This window comes from Lathyrus oleraceus, chromosome 3, assembly GCF_024323335.1.
Source record: "Lathyrus oleraceus cultivar Zhongwan6 chromosome 3, CAAS_Psat_ZW6_1.0, whole genome shotgun sequence".
Lineage (NCBI taxonomy): Eukaryota > Viridiplantae > Streptophyta > Magnoliopsida > Fabales > Fabaceae > Lathyrus > Lathyrus oleraceus.
In genome coordinates, this window is record NC_066581.1 from 484,655,176 (window position 1) to 484,669,584 (window position 14,409).

The window sequence follows — 14,409 nt, forward strand, 5'->3', positions numbered from 1 at the left end:
AGTCAAAGTTATAAGGATCACAACTCATTCAATTCTCAACATTTTTGAATGTACCTTTTTGCATATGACTCTTCTCAACATCCTATACAACTTCTCTTTACATGAAAAGAGCAAATTATACTTGGAGGATCATCAAACGTTTGGATTCATTATAGGTCATTTGTGGACTTAGTGAAATTTGACCTATTTTCATGTGACTTTTTGCCAACTTTCAAAGATCATAACTTCTTCAATTTTCAACATATGGAGATGATTCTTTTTTCATAATTCCATTGGTGATACACTCTACAAGTTTTCTTCAAAGACCAAGGCCAAAATATGCTTGGAAGGCCGAAATTCATTGGGAAATTATAGGTCATTTTCAGCCATGAAGCACTCAAATTTTTATGTTATGGAATCATTATTTTATGTCAACTTTAGCACACCATAACTTTGTGCTCAAACATCCAAATGAAACCTTTCTTGTCTCAATATAATCGTGTTAACACATTGCAAAAAGATGGGGATAAAAAAGCCTCTTGAGTAGGATGCCCCATTGAGTTAAAGATGATGACTTGAAACTGAAGAAATCACCATTTCCCGATATTTGATCATAACTAAACTCAATTCCAAGTCAAATTAGCAAGTGTGTATGTCCTAAACATGTTTAATCAAGTCTCTAGAAGTTAATTGACACTTAAAACACATCATTTAGCTGAGTTTTGAGGAGTTTTAAGTCACATTTTTTACACACTTGGATCAAATTCGGTTTACACGAATTCTACATTTCTCCATATGTATTTGGATCCAAACACATTCCCTATAAATTAAGGAACCTATTTCCTTAAATTGCAAGTTTTGGAGAGCCAAGAAACCCCTGCTGCAACTTGAAAATTTTCCATAAAATTCAACTATCGTGTTTTGAGTTTCAGCCTGTTTCAATCCATTTTCTTGATTCTATTAGCTCCATCAGCATCCTTTGAAACTTTTGCAACAATTCCCAACCTCTAAGACATCCTGAAGTGCTCTAACTAGATCGAGCTTCATCAACTTCTGGTCACCATTTGGACAAGGTAGTTATGAACATCATTTGAACTCAAACAAGTTACCACAATGTAATCCTTCACTCTCTGATGCTTTCCCCTAACTTATATGGTGTTGATTGACTGTGTTCATCATTTAATTTTATTTTTCGTGGCTTGCTTGTTTATGAAACTTCTTTGAAATTCCCTTTGCCCATTTCACATAAATGAAGATGAAACATACACACAAAGAACTTTTGTTCATACACTTTATAGAAAATATTTAGTGTGATATCCTTGTAATTTATTTGTGTATTCTTCTTTCTAAGAAGCATTTTGTAAACACACTTTGTTAGTCAATCTTTACGATTGAATTTCCTTGAGTGGCTAGGGTTTAGTCATAATTACTCAAGAATACATTTACAGTTGGTCTTTGTGTTGTAATCAAGTTTGATTATAGTGAATAAAATCCTTGTGATAAGGCAAAATCACCTTGGCGGGTGGACTGGCGGTAACTTTGTTAACAACGAACCAATATAAAAATAATTATGTTAATTATTTTTGTTTTTAGTTTTTTGTTTATCTTCTTGGGTTTCAAAAGTTTTATTTCTTGACCCCCTCCACATCATCTTGTGTTTCCATTAAATTCAAAAAGCATGTTCATATTTGTGAACTTAGATTGTGGAAAGTTGGAAAATTTTATTATTTTATGGAGGAGTGATCAATTCAAAAATGCACAGAAAATTCTGAAGAAATCATTTATGCAAGATAAAATGATTTTTTCTTAGATGAAACGAGTTTGTAAAAATATATGGATGCATGAGTTTTTTTTTTTCATTTAGGGAATCGTAATACTTGTCGTTTATTGTAGGTATTTCAAAAACGTGTAAGAGTACTTAAGAGTAAAAGACACTATCTTTCCGTATAGTCCTACAATTACATGAAAATAAATGCAATATGCTAAGTTTGTTCATGCATATGGATGCCATGCAATATCATGTATATGTTATTATAATAGCTATTTAATACTATAATTTAATACCCAGCGAGTGTTTGTTTTTAGCACCGCCTTAAATGAACTGATCCGCGTGAATGATTGAGTAGCCGTTGCGCCCTAGTCCACCGAACATTACCAATACAACAAACAATCAACGTTGTTTCAATCTTTCTAATAATCTTGTTTCTCAATCTTTCTGTCTTCTCAATTTTTCTGTCTTCTATTCTGAACAAACGACAATAACAACAACTCTGTTTCGACCTCTCCTTTCTCTCTAATAATCTTTTTCTCAATCTTTGATGTGTTCTGTTCCGATGGACTCACCACATTCATCACCATGTTCTCCGATTTCATTTACGTCAACCCCACCGGCACCAAAACCTAATAAGAAACGAAAGATACAGTTTTTAGATGATCACACTATCGTCACCTCATCATACTTCCTCACATGATCACACTATCGTCACCTCATCATACTTCCTCACCACTGCAGAAAACACGCTTATGGTTAATCGATGAAATTTTTTAGCTTGGTGAGATGCGATTAGAACTGTTTCGTCTCATCAACAACACTCAAGAAGCCATGCATGCTGAAAGAAAGAGGAAAATCGCAATCTTGATGCCAATGAGGTAATAATCTTCTTGTGTTTTCTCTTTTCATTTGGTTTATGCAGTGGTGAGGGATTTTTTCTTCTATAAATTGTGTTAATTACACTGTCCCTTTCTTACATTCAAGATGAGAAACTTTTACTTGATCTTGCTTCATATTTTCCTAACATTTGTGTTGACACATTCAGCGCCTAAAGGATCTCTTATAACCAATGTTCCAGGCTTCAATGGATCTCTACCTTCAAAGCACTATGGAGGGTATGTAACAATAGATGAAAGTCATGGTAAGAACTTGTATTACTATTTTGTTCAATCAGAAGGCGATTCATCAAAGGACCCTATTGTTCTATGGCTGAATGGTGGACCAGGATGTTCTAGTTTTGATGGTTTTGTATATGAACATGGTAATAAGTCTAACTATTTTTCACTATCATTTTCATTTTGTAATTGTTTCTCAAATCAAATAAATGTAGAGTGAAAATTCATTTTAATATCCAAAACAATTTTTTTATTGTAATATCTAATCTAATATATTATATAAACAATGTGTTCCATTGGTGATGTGTTTCAGGTCCTTTTTAATTTTGACAAACCTGTCAATGGATCCTTGCCTAAGTTGCATCTCAATCCATACAGTTGGTCAAAGGTTAGTCATTTTTAATAATAATAATCAGAAATTCAATCTATTAAATTAGTATTTGTAGTATTTAAAATATATGATTTTAGTCTAAACAAAACATTTTGAATCATTTTTAATGTGTTTTCTTGCAGGTTTCCAACATTATATATTTGGACTCACCCGTTGGAGTAGGATTTTCATATTCGAAAAATACATCTCAGTACGAAACTGGAGATGAAAAGACTGCAACTGATTCACATACTTTTCTCCTCAAAGTAAGAAAAAAATTTCTAAAAGATTTGCATCAACAATTCCTTAATCATTGCTTTTGCCATATTGTTAACATATCTACTTTATTTTTGAACAAACAACTGGTTTGAATTATATCCTTAGTTTCTTGCAAACCCCTTATACCTTGCTGGAGAATCTTATGCTGGAGTTTATGTGCCTACTCTTGCTCATAAAGTAGTACAAGGTATTAATAAATGTGGTTATGTCATGAAAATGTTGAATTAAATTAATGTACTAGAAAAATAATAACTAATATGCATTATTATTTGTTTGATGTTGTTTAGGAATTGAAGCTGGTATCAAACCTAAACTGAATTTCAAGGTATATATTTTGCCATTCAGTGATTATACATTATTATAGTTTTTTTTTTACTTTTGTTGCTTAAATATTGTCGCTACGCGAAAAATACAGAGTCGCCATTGGTTTTTATTTATTCCAAAGGAAAGGGAAAATATCGAGAAAACCCCAGAGTATGGTCGTTGCAACCACAAACAGGTTCGGAAGTCGGTTATGCAAGGGGAAGGTATTAGCACCCCTCACATCCATGGTACTCCATGGGAACCATCTAGGATGTTTGCGCTTATATGTGTATTGTTCATCGAGTGTTTGCTTGCCAAAGGTTTGCGGAGTGGAGGTAGATTTTAAATTAGTGTGCTCGCCAAGGAATGGATCCTCGTGCCTACGTATGCCCACTTGTTGAAGTGAGAAATCAGAGCGTCCGTAGTTCGTGGTTTTGAAATTGTTTGTGTTTGTTTTGTCGATTTTATTACCTTGAAGAAGGGTTTTTGAATGGTGTCGCCCTAAGGCTCAAACAAAAGGTTTGAATGTGTTGAATTGTTTTTAAGTTTTGAAGAAAGTGTTATTGATTTCGGATTGCACTAAAGACTATGGATAAAGGTGAATGCCTCAAACGGTCAAGCCGAGCGTCTTGTGTTCGAAGCATTCAGAATGAGTGTAGGAAAGCTCCAGTCTCATCCCTTCTTTATCGCTTAAGGCTCGTGACGTACGATCCTAATTGCCATTTATTATATTTTTGAGTTTGTTTTAGAAAAGGCCGTTTGACGTTGGATCAAGGGTTTGTTTATTGTATTTGATTTGAAAAATGGACCACTTGACGTTGGATCAAGGGTTTGATTATTGGTTGCGAAATGGTGAACGTTCCTAATGCCTAAGGAGTATCTAATCAAGCAATACAAGAAAAAAAAGTAAATGCGTACATCGGAAAGGGGAGGGGGGTACATGTAAATTACAAGGGATATGCGAAAGTAAAATCATTCAAATGAAAGTTAATTCTAAAATCTAAACTCTATCTAAACATGCATTAGAACCAAGGTTAACCACATGAGCAATAATAGCTAGCAATTGAAAATTTCTATAAATCCTACAACTAAGGGAGCATGCAAGATTGAACTATTTCTAAGCCTAGGGGTAGAATTGTCATTTCACAATTAGGGATTAATATTGAATTAAATTTCTATTTATGAAATTCCTAACTAAAATCAATTAAAATCTAAGCTAGATTTAATATTCTAAAAAATCCAAGAGATTATCTAATTAATTCTAATAATATTTCTAATTGTTTCTAAAATTCTAAGCTAATATCCTAATTAACTTTTTATAATTTTCCAAAAAACTATAACCTAAATCTAAAAAATTAATAAACCTATTTTCTAATTATTTCTAATGTTATTCTAATTAAATTCTAACCAAATTTTAGTACCTAATTAAAATTCTAAAAAAAGCTAATTATCTAACATTCTATTAGACTAATCTAATCAATATTCTAAAATCCTAAAAGTTTAATCAAGGTTTAATATTCCTAAGAATTCTATTCATATTCTGACTAAAATCTAATAATATCTAATTCTAAAATTAAGCTAATTACTAGTTAACACCTAATTAACACATAATTAAAAAGAGAAATGGGCCCTGTACTGACCCGGGGGTGCAGTGGATTAGTGAGAGGTACAGGGTGAGGAACGCTTGGGATGCATGGGCTAAAGGCCCAATTTCTTAACATGAACCTGTGACACAAGAACTTTTCCAAGACCCGCTGAAGAAACTCCAAGAATGAGCAAAAATCACCAACTCGCATATCAAAGCCACACACCGTCGCCATTAACGCGTCGTCCTCGAGTTGTGACTCCGGTCTTGCGCGGTCGATCAAGAACATCACCGAACCAAAACGGATTTGGTTTCTTCTTCAACGAAGAATCAAGCAACGATTGGATCCAGTATGGAAATTCAAGGTCCAACCCGTTCAGAACCGAAATTCAGATCATTAGCAGCGGAATGAAGAGATTGGAGGAAGGAGAACGACCTACCGGAATCGGCGTGTTATCGTTGAAATTTGATGAAGATCAAGTGGCGCCGGAGATTCGGCAACGGAAGCGGAGCACGAGAATTAATGGCCTATTGACATGTGAGCTCTAGTTTTTCTCTTCTTGATCTCTCTGATCCTTATCCTCTCCTTCTGTTTCCGTTGCGATTGAATGTGTTTTCATCCTGAATTCTTCAGTTTACACCATGAATGGTTGAGAAGCCTTCTTGTTGATGCTTCTTTCTTCTTACTCCTGTGTTGCGCGAGGAATGTACGAAAACTCTGTTGGATGAAAATTGTAGATCCTGAGCCTTTTTCTCCTCTTCTGTCCGATTCGGTTATCCGTTCGGTGATTTAGGCGGCGCGATTTGTAATAGTCGTTCCGGATTTGTTATTGTTTATGGTGCGGAATCGGAATTGGCGTGGTTACGGCTTCTGTTTGCAGGAACGGAAATAGCACGATGAAGATTCCGGCGGTTGAGGTGGAAACGGTGGCTGAATGAAGGTTTTGGTTGAAGGTTGAGAGTTTGTGTTGAAGAAGAAGAAGTTTGTGATGAGGTTGAAGAAGAATTGAATAGAGGAAGAAGAAGCAGTGAAGAATGAAGAAGAATTGAATAGAGGAAGATGTGGAAGAGGATTGAAGATAGAGATGGAAGAAGCTTGAAGAATCACCATGAGGTTAGCTTTTATATTGTGTAAGAACTTGTGTTTCTCTCCAATTTTCTGTTAGAATGGTCTAAAAGTTTGTTAGAGTTGTTAGTTAGTTATCAATTTTCTGTTAGAAAGTTTATGCATGATTTTCATTTGGATTTAGAATTTAAATAATGCAGAATTTTTATAATGTTGAATTTTATGATGCAGAATTTTATGCAGAATTTTGATGTGTATTATGCAGAATTTGAATTATGCAGAATTTTTGTTTTGGAATGCTTTATGGCTTGTGATGCAATGGCCGTAGCATTTGGAAGTTGTGATAATTGCAGCATTTTCATGTAAATGTGAACAAGAGATGTAATATGTATTTAATTGGATTGTGAAATTAGAGTTTGGATAACTGATTTAAATGGTTATAATAAATGGGTTAATTTGGGTTATGAACAAAAATGGATCATGGACTAAATGGATAATTAAATGAGTAATTGTTTTGATAAATGGATTGATATGGATATTGGTCTATACAAATGGTTTATTTGATTTAAAAAATGGATTAAAATATGGATTGGATTAAATTGTAAAAATGGGATTGAATGAAATTGGATTCCTAAATGGGCTTACTTGAATGTAACAATGGATTAAAAATGGTTCTATGGATATTGAAAAATGGATTTAATGAATGAATATGGATGAATTATTAATCGAATGTTAGTGAAATCAAAAAATGAAATTCTAATAACAAAAATAAAATGTCACGACTAACTTGTACTTAAAAATAATGTTTTCTAAAATTTAATCGGCTAAAGAAAAATGATGAAACGGTTATGAAGTCAAAATAATTCTCAAAAGTCGATTTGAATCTCAAGAATCATGTTTTGAATTAAAATTCAATTTGAATCTTTAAAATCCACCCAAACTTCCCTAATTAATTCGAAATTGATGGAATGATTACGGATCACATGATTAAAAATTCAGAAATTGATGGTTGACTTTGGTCAACTGGTTGACCAAAAAGTTAACACAGTCAAAAATGCGTATTTTTTCATGGACAAACGAATATGGATCATAATACCCTGAGCCAAATGAATTATGTCAATGCCATGAATCAATTCAGGTGAACATCGACCAAACAACCGTTTGTACACAAGATTTTTGACTATCAAAGTCATGAATTAGGATTTTGATCCATATGATGTGTATTGCCATAAACTTCAATCCAAAACCTCGATTTTATCAACCACAAACCCTGAATCCGTGACGCCTATGAGCTGATGTTAATCATGAATGAATGAATGCACATGGATGAGTATGAATGAGGCTAGATGGATATCAAGTTATAGTCAGATGAAAAAGCGAAAAGGAGGGCAAATTTTGGGGTATGACAAATATAAAGGGATTTGAATTTGTAGGTTATTTGATTGGAAATCCTGTTGCTGATGAACAATTTGATGGCAATGCTCTTGTTCCTTTTGCACACGGAATGGGTCTGATCTCTGATCAAATACTCGAGGTATAAATAAAATATTTAAGACTCTCATGATTTTTGAACTGTACTGAATCAAACAACATTCGTATGATTGATGTTATGTTATGTGTTACAGAACATAACAAAAGCATGCAACGGGACTTTCTATGCAATAAACTCTAGTGACTGTAACCATTGGTTGTCGAACCTTAATGATGTATGTAAATCGATTACATTATCATTATTACTGTCAATTCATATTTTCTGATTTGTATGACTTCCAAATCATATTTTCTGATTTGTACAAATTTGCTTTAGTGGTTTTTCTTCAATGAAGTTACAGCATGGCTACAGTTCATTTAAAATTAGCCATCTTCTTCTTGTGTCGTCTATAAGAAAAATTGCTAATCTTTGTGGTGCATGCAGGTGATGAAATTTGGGTAGAGAATAATAGTTGGTACCATAATTGGATTTCTAGGGTCATCATTTGGAACTGTGGGAGGTGTTGGTGGAGGTGGCATATTTGTTCCCATGCTTACTCTTATTATTGGATTCGATGCAAAATCAGCAACAGCAATATCAAAATGTAAGTATAGGTTGCTTCTTTTGCCTCATCATGAATGCTTATATTTTTATATATTATAAAATAAATAAAAAGTTGTGAAAAAAAAAGTAAATAATTGGCAATAAAAGATAATTTTATTTTCTAAGTATTGCAACATCTTAAATAACTACGTACTACTTTGTTGTCATGTTGTACCAGCATGAAATACAACATTGTTAAGTAACTCTTTTTCTTTAGGTAGTTTCCATTTTATTTGGTAGAATATCTTTGTTCCTTTTTATTTAACGTAACTGTTTTATAACAACATGATCAAGAATAATAATATCTTTTATCTATTTAGTAGACTTCCTCTCTAAGCTGGGCTTACAATGTTTCATGTTGAACCTCTTTAGATGATGCACAAACATATTATTTAGGTTCATTCGTTTATTTCATTTTTTGAATTAATATGTATAATTTTTCTAAAAATGTGAAGTCTTTTTTTGATTTGAACATTTTTTCACTCGTCTTAAGGACTTTTTGTTGGCTTTCTTGTAGTGAGCTTATTTACTTTTCAATGCTTACATTGATAATGTTTTGTGGATTTTGTAGGAGGATAACTTGGAAGAGTTTGGTGAATATTAAAATAATAGAGTTAATACCTATTATGTCGTTGCACTTACTGTTAAATTGTTTGTTCCGCACATATCTTTCATGTGTCTGTTTATGTTCTATAGAATGCATACATGCTAATGTTGATGTTTTGATATTGTTTCTATTTCAATTATTCCTTCATGAATGATCGTTTGATTATTTATGAGTTTGGCTTTAGATTGTTTCTTCCATTGTTTGATTTTGAATAGGGTTTGTATTTTAATTGTTGGAAGCTGTTGTATTAATCAATGAATGATGTGAATCTAAATTCTAATATAACAATCTGATTTAGTTCAATCTCCTAAGCTTTGTTTATTTTATTAACAGAAAACAATTAACTACACTTGTTTGCATTTTCCAGGAGTAACTAGAAATGCAAATATCTAATGGTGAAGGATAATACTAACAATATGAATTTTGTTTCAGGCCCCGCCAATGTTTACTTTTCTAGTTTTGTTTAAACAAATGTGGGATTCAGAGTGTCTGAAACTTACATTTACCATGCTTATCAGTCGATTGTGTTTTATTTATGTTTAGACAGTTTAGCAAGACCAAGATGATTAATTACCTACAGAAACAGACCGCGTATCTTGCATAGCTGCAACGAAAACATTGGAAGGTTACTTCATTATTAAGAATAGAGCAGACAAATTCATGATGATAGATAGAGAAACTATTTACGTGTAGCATAAGTTGTTAGTTAGAGACTGAATCTCATCTGCGCTGAAATTGTTCTCATCCCAGAGGAAATGATAGTGTGCTGGTCTACTTGTACCCTGCAAAATTTCCAACCACAACATAAATTGAATACCGCCATATTATACCCATTGTAAAACGTGTCTTAATAGATATTGATGCGCATCTAATGAAGCAAATGTTTTTACTCATTTCAGATCCAGAATTCCTGCATGCCCTTGGTGGAATTCTTGTTGGTTTAGTAGGATGGCGGTGTTGAATCTACCACAGTACTGTTTATTGTAGGAAACAGATTTTTCAATGCAGTTACTGAAATATGATTCCGTTTTGTATGACTTCCAAAATCATATTTTCTATTACAAATTATGGAGATATATATTATATTTCTTTTGGCGGAGCTGTAGATATTGGTAGTAACTGCCAAACTCTCGGTACTTAAATGAGTTATTGATACTTTATACTGGACAATATGAATTTGTTGCGGTTACTGAATATGATTCCATTTTGTATGACTTCCAAATCATATTTTCTGATTTGTACAAATTTGCTTTAGTGGTTTTTCTTTAATGAAGTTACAGCATGGCTACAGTTCATTTAAAATTAGCCATCTTCTTGTGTCGTCTATAAGAAAAATTGCACGGTTGACTTAATATATCCTTGTTATGGTTTTATGGACAATCTTTCTCAATTATTATTATTTGATTATGCAACTGTGAAGTTGTTATGATCTGCTTGTGATTAATATGTTCTTTTATTTACCAAAATTATTTTGAATTCATAACTAACTTGATCGTCGTAGTTTTTGCAGGTACCACACCTTTGGTGTGTCATGCTATGCTCATGAGTATGATGAAACAGAATGGAAATGCAACATCTTAAAAGCATGGTAGGAAGTTTACCTTTGATTTGAGCTGCTGGCCATGCTTAACAGTCCGGTCTTCAACCGAGCTGAGTGAATGAGATTCATTGACATGGGGGGGCTTCTGAAACATTGGAAATGGGTAGAGGCTGAAAACTTTGGGTGTCAGGCTGTGTTTGAAGTGGGGAGTCATGCCTCAAACTTTGGGTGTCCCTAGTGAAAGTTGAAGCAAAACATTGGAAATTTGAGTTATTCTTCATAATGCCTATTAAGCTCACGAGATCTTGCGAAAGAAATGGGAGAAGGTGTGTAGAGAAAATAAAAGGCGGGGAGGGGACTGGGTATATAAAATTTGAGAGCTTTCAACTTAGCTTTGGTTTGGTACTGGCTCTTGAGGTTGCATGTAGAAAAACAAACTCAGTTTTTGAAAACCAGAATTTCATGTATATGGACCCAACATATTATTCAAACAAGTTTATTTGACAGTAATATATAAGACAATTATTGCCCTTTTGTAATTTGTACAAGTAAAGTGTAAACTTTGAATTTTGTTTGAAATCGTGATTTCCGTTTTGATTTGGTTCTCACAATATAGAAAAGTTACTTTAACTTGTTGGTATCTTCCAAAGGTAACTAGAAATAGGATGTTTGGTTTAGTAGGACTTTCTAATTGTATCTTGTTCTTTTTCCTCTTTCAAAAGACTTCCCTTAAAGGTCAATGCCACTCTTTTATGCTTATAACATCATGCGTTTTTATAATTCCGTCTTTTTGTTTACTCTAAAATGTTACTCTTTTTATTTTTCAAAATTATTTTAAAGTGATAACTAACTTGTTCGTCTGAGTCTTTGTAGGAAGGTACGTACGCTCTTGTCATGAATAGATCAAAATGAGTCTTGTGGTCATTTAAGGTAATGTTCTTCTATGGCCTCTTTTCATTTGGTTTTTAGAATGTATGTTAAGTGATTGTTTTGTTACAAATAGTAAATACTGCACAAATCTATAATAAATATTGGACTGTTTCTGGCATTTTTTTTATATTATTCGGGTAAGGGTTGTATTGTGTTTTGATTTCACTGTTTTTTTTTTGGTCATATTTGATAGGGAGAGCCAGCAGTTGAGGTTACAAATGAAGGTGTTGATGCTGCAGGGCATACAATTAGTACAGCTTTGGAGGTCATTTCCAACTTAGGAAGGTTCTCAACCCCAAGAGTGTGATAAAACCAACATCAATAGCTAAAGATTATTTTGAATCCATAACTAACTTGATCGTCCGATACTTTGTAGGTACCACACCTTTGCTATGATCATGTCAGTCTTGAGGCCCTTAGAGGTAATGTTCTTATGTTTGCCTCTTTTAATTTGGTTTGATTTGTTTGTGCTCAACAAATTATTCAGGTTCATTCGTTGATTTCGTTTATTAATATGTACAAGTTTTATAAAAACGTGAAGCCTTTTCTTGACTTGAACATTTTTTCAGATATTTTTCAGGTTTTCTTTTTAACTATGCAATGATTAAATGAACTTGTTCTTTGTCTAAATTCAATATTTCTTCCATATTAAATCTGTCTGCCTTACTTCACTTGTTCAGTTTATTTTTTCTGAATTTATAGTAATTTGTGACCTTTTCCATGAGATATAGAAAGTGATGCAGGGAACCTTTGATTTGGAAGCATAATTCGGTCTGCACCCCAGCTATTTTTCATATAGAGTTTCTTGCATTACATTAGATTAAATCACATAAATTTGTTAATTAATCTGTGGAACCTACACCTCCGATCAAAGGTGTGTCCAATGTTAGACACGTGTTGGTTTCTGTTTCTGACACCGAGTTACCACATTCAAATTATTTATTTTTTAAAATTAATACTGGTGTTGACGTCTCGTGTCCCATGCTCATATTGTATAAAAAAGTTTGAAATCCATAATATGAAATTTCCAGTGCCTTGTTCTGGTCATTGTTATCCATATGTGGTAAATGTGTCTTTAATAGATATTGATGTACATCAACTTGAAAATTTGCATATTGTTTATAATTCATTTCAGATCCTATTAATTTTCAACTATGACTACCAAAATCTTTTTATTGGGACTTTAGATAAAAAGTCATCCTGCATATTATTGTTGTTAATTTATTGTTTATAATATGTTCTGATTTGTATAAATTTGCTGAAGTGGTTTTCCTTCAAATGTGGTTGCAGGGATTTGTCATCGTCTCAGTTTTATTCGATACAACATCTTGCTCTCATACACCTTAACAAAATGGGGTAGCCGGACGTAAAAATATGCATCTTGTAGAAACCGCTTGGACCCTACTTCTCTATGGTAATGTTCCATTCTGGTTCTGGGGGATATTATGCTAATATGGCATGTTACCTTATAAACCTCATGCCCTCGCTTGTCCTTAATAACAATATCCCTCACTTAATTTTGTTGTTTCCTTATTCCCCCTTCACCCAATTCCTCCAGGTGTCTTCGAGTCTACAATATTTGTTAAAGTAAATGCCGTGACGGTGACGGTACCAGTGATCACCCATGGTTCTCTTTCTCTCTCTTCCAGGTTACTCCTACCCTATCTCATATCGGAACATTGGGGACAATGTTCGATTTAAGTGTGGGAGGAGATTTTTATTGTTTTTTATTGCTTTTCTTTATTTTTAGTATGTTTTGTGCGTTTTTAGTTGTTTGCTTTTCCTTTTAATAAAATAACATGTGTTTGACGAGTCATCTGTGTAGTGTATCCATATTTCTCCCATTTCTTTAACCTTATCAAAAAAAATTTGTGAGCAAAGAAAACAGTGCATCTTGAATATTCAGGCTATAAGACAGGTTTATGACGGGATGTAAAAGACTTGGGAAAAGTTTTTCTAAAAATCGGTATTGTCTTAACACCGCAGGCTTCATGATTATAAGAGTCGATCCCGATACCCCATATGTTGTGGCCCCAATTTTTGTTCCAAATAAGTCCTTAAGTAGTTTATCCTTGCAGTCAGCTCCGGCTTAAGCATGCTCTACGTAGGGGACCGATGAAAATAAGTGAATGATCACAAAAAAAATTCCTGCTTTGTTCTCAAGTCATATGAAAATTCGGGTTAGGTGACTCTCACACGGTCATTTAACCCAGTAAACTAAAGACATATGCGAAACATGCATAAAAAAAAATATATATATATATAAGAATATGCCTATTGTAAGTTGGTTCAGAGGTATCTGGTGCTGAACTTGGTAGGGTGGATTACGATCCAATCCCCCACAACTGCAAATTGGGTTAAATAAAGGGGTTACACCAACTTATGTACCAGAGCCCCATGCTTAAGATCATAGTCACTAACCAGTCACTTTACTATGAGTATGTACGGATAACGGGCTTAATGTGATTGCAACTGAATGAAAAAGACTTGAAGAAAACGAAAAGAAGGCCTAAGTATGGTGGGGTAATGTGGATTGATTTGTAGAAACCGCTTGGACCCTACTTCTCTATGGTAATGTTCCATTCTGGTTCTGGGGGATATTATGCTAATATGGCATGTTACCTTATAAACCTCATGCCCTCGTCTGTCCTTAACAACAATATTCCTCACTTAATTTTGTATTTTTCTTATTCCCCGTTCACCCAATTCCTCCTCGTGTCTTCGAGTCTACAATATTTGTTAAAGTAAATGCTCGTGACGGTGACGGTACCGGTGATCACCCATGGTTCT

General features: G+C 33.6%; 1 protein-coding gene and 2 long non-coding RNA genes across 6 annotated transcripts; all 3 read left to right on the top strand.

Annotated features, from left to right (window-relative positions):
- The first annotated feature begins 2,651 nt into the window (after positions 1–2,651).
- On the top strand, positions 2,652–9,984 carry LOC127128295 (serine carboxypeptidase 1). Its single transcript, XM_051057546.1, has 9 exons — positions 2,652–3,011; positions 3,179–3,253; positions 3,379–3,501; positions 3,620–3,701; positions 3,802–3,839; positions 7,902–8,002; positions 8,094–8,174; positions 8,384–8,543; positions 9,114–9,984. The coding sequence occupies exons 1-6, from the start codon at positions 2,964–2,966 to the stop codon at positions 7,908–7,910; spliced, it is 375 nt and encodes a 124-aa protein (XP_050913503.1). The 5' UTR covers positions 2,652–2,963; the 3' UTR covers positions 7,911–8,002; positions 8,094–8,174; positions 8,384–8,543; positions 9,114–9,984.
- LOC127128296 (uncharacterized) lies at positions 5,436–6,915 on the top strand. Of its 4 annotated transcripts, none has more exons than XR_007805828.1 (3): positions 5,486–5,940; positions 6,037–6,533; positions 6,734–6,915. It is a non-coding gene; the product is annotated as an uncharacterized LOC127128296 (long non-coding RNA). The 4 variants fall into 4 exon arrangements; XR_007805827.1 differs by having other exon boundaries at positions 5,488–5,940; positions 6,037–6,516; positions 6,700–6,915; XR_007805826.1 differs by having other exon boundaries at positions 5,488–5,940; positions 6,037–6,516.
- Positions 9,985–10,455: 471 nt separating the features above from the next.
- Positions 10,456–12,903, top strand: LOC127128302 (uncharacterized). Its single transcript, XR_007805837.1, has 5 exons — positions 10,456–11,015; positions 11,563–11,619; positions 11,813–11,904; positions 11,996–12,041; positions 12,363–12,903. It is a non-coding gene; the product is annotated as an uncharacterized LOC127128302 (long non-coding RNA).
- Positions 12,904–14,409: the final 1,506 nt, after the last annotated feature.

What these genes read in the sequence shown, in the direction of transcription:
- LOC127128295 (XM_051057546.1), top strand. Translation starts at nt 2,964, where the DNA reads ATGGTGGACCAGGATGTTCTAGTTTTGATGGTTTTGTATATGAACATG. An exon ending in TGGTTTTGTATATGAACATG is followed by an intron (nt 3,012 to 3,178) that starts GTAATAAGTCTA and finishes GATGTGTTTCAG; the next exon opens with GTCCTTTTTAATTTTGACAA. An exon ending in TGCTCATAAAGTAGTACAAG is followed by an intron (nt 3,702 to 3,801) that starts GTATTAATAAAT and finishes GATGTTGTTTAG; the next exon opens with GAATTGAAGCTGGTATCAAA.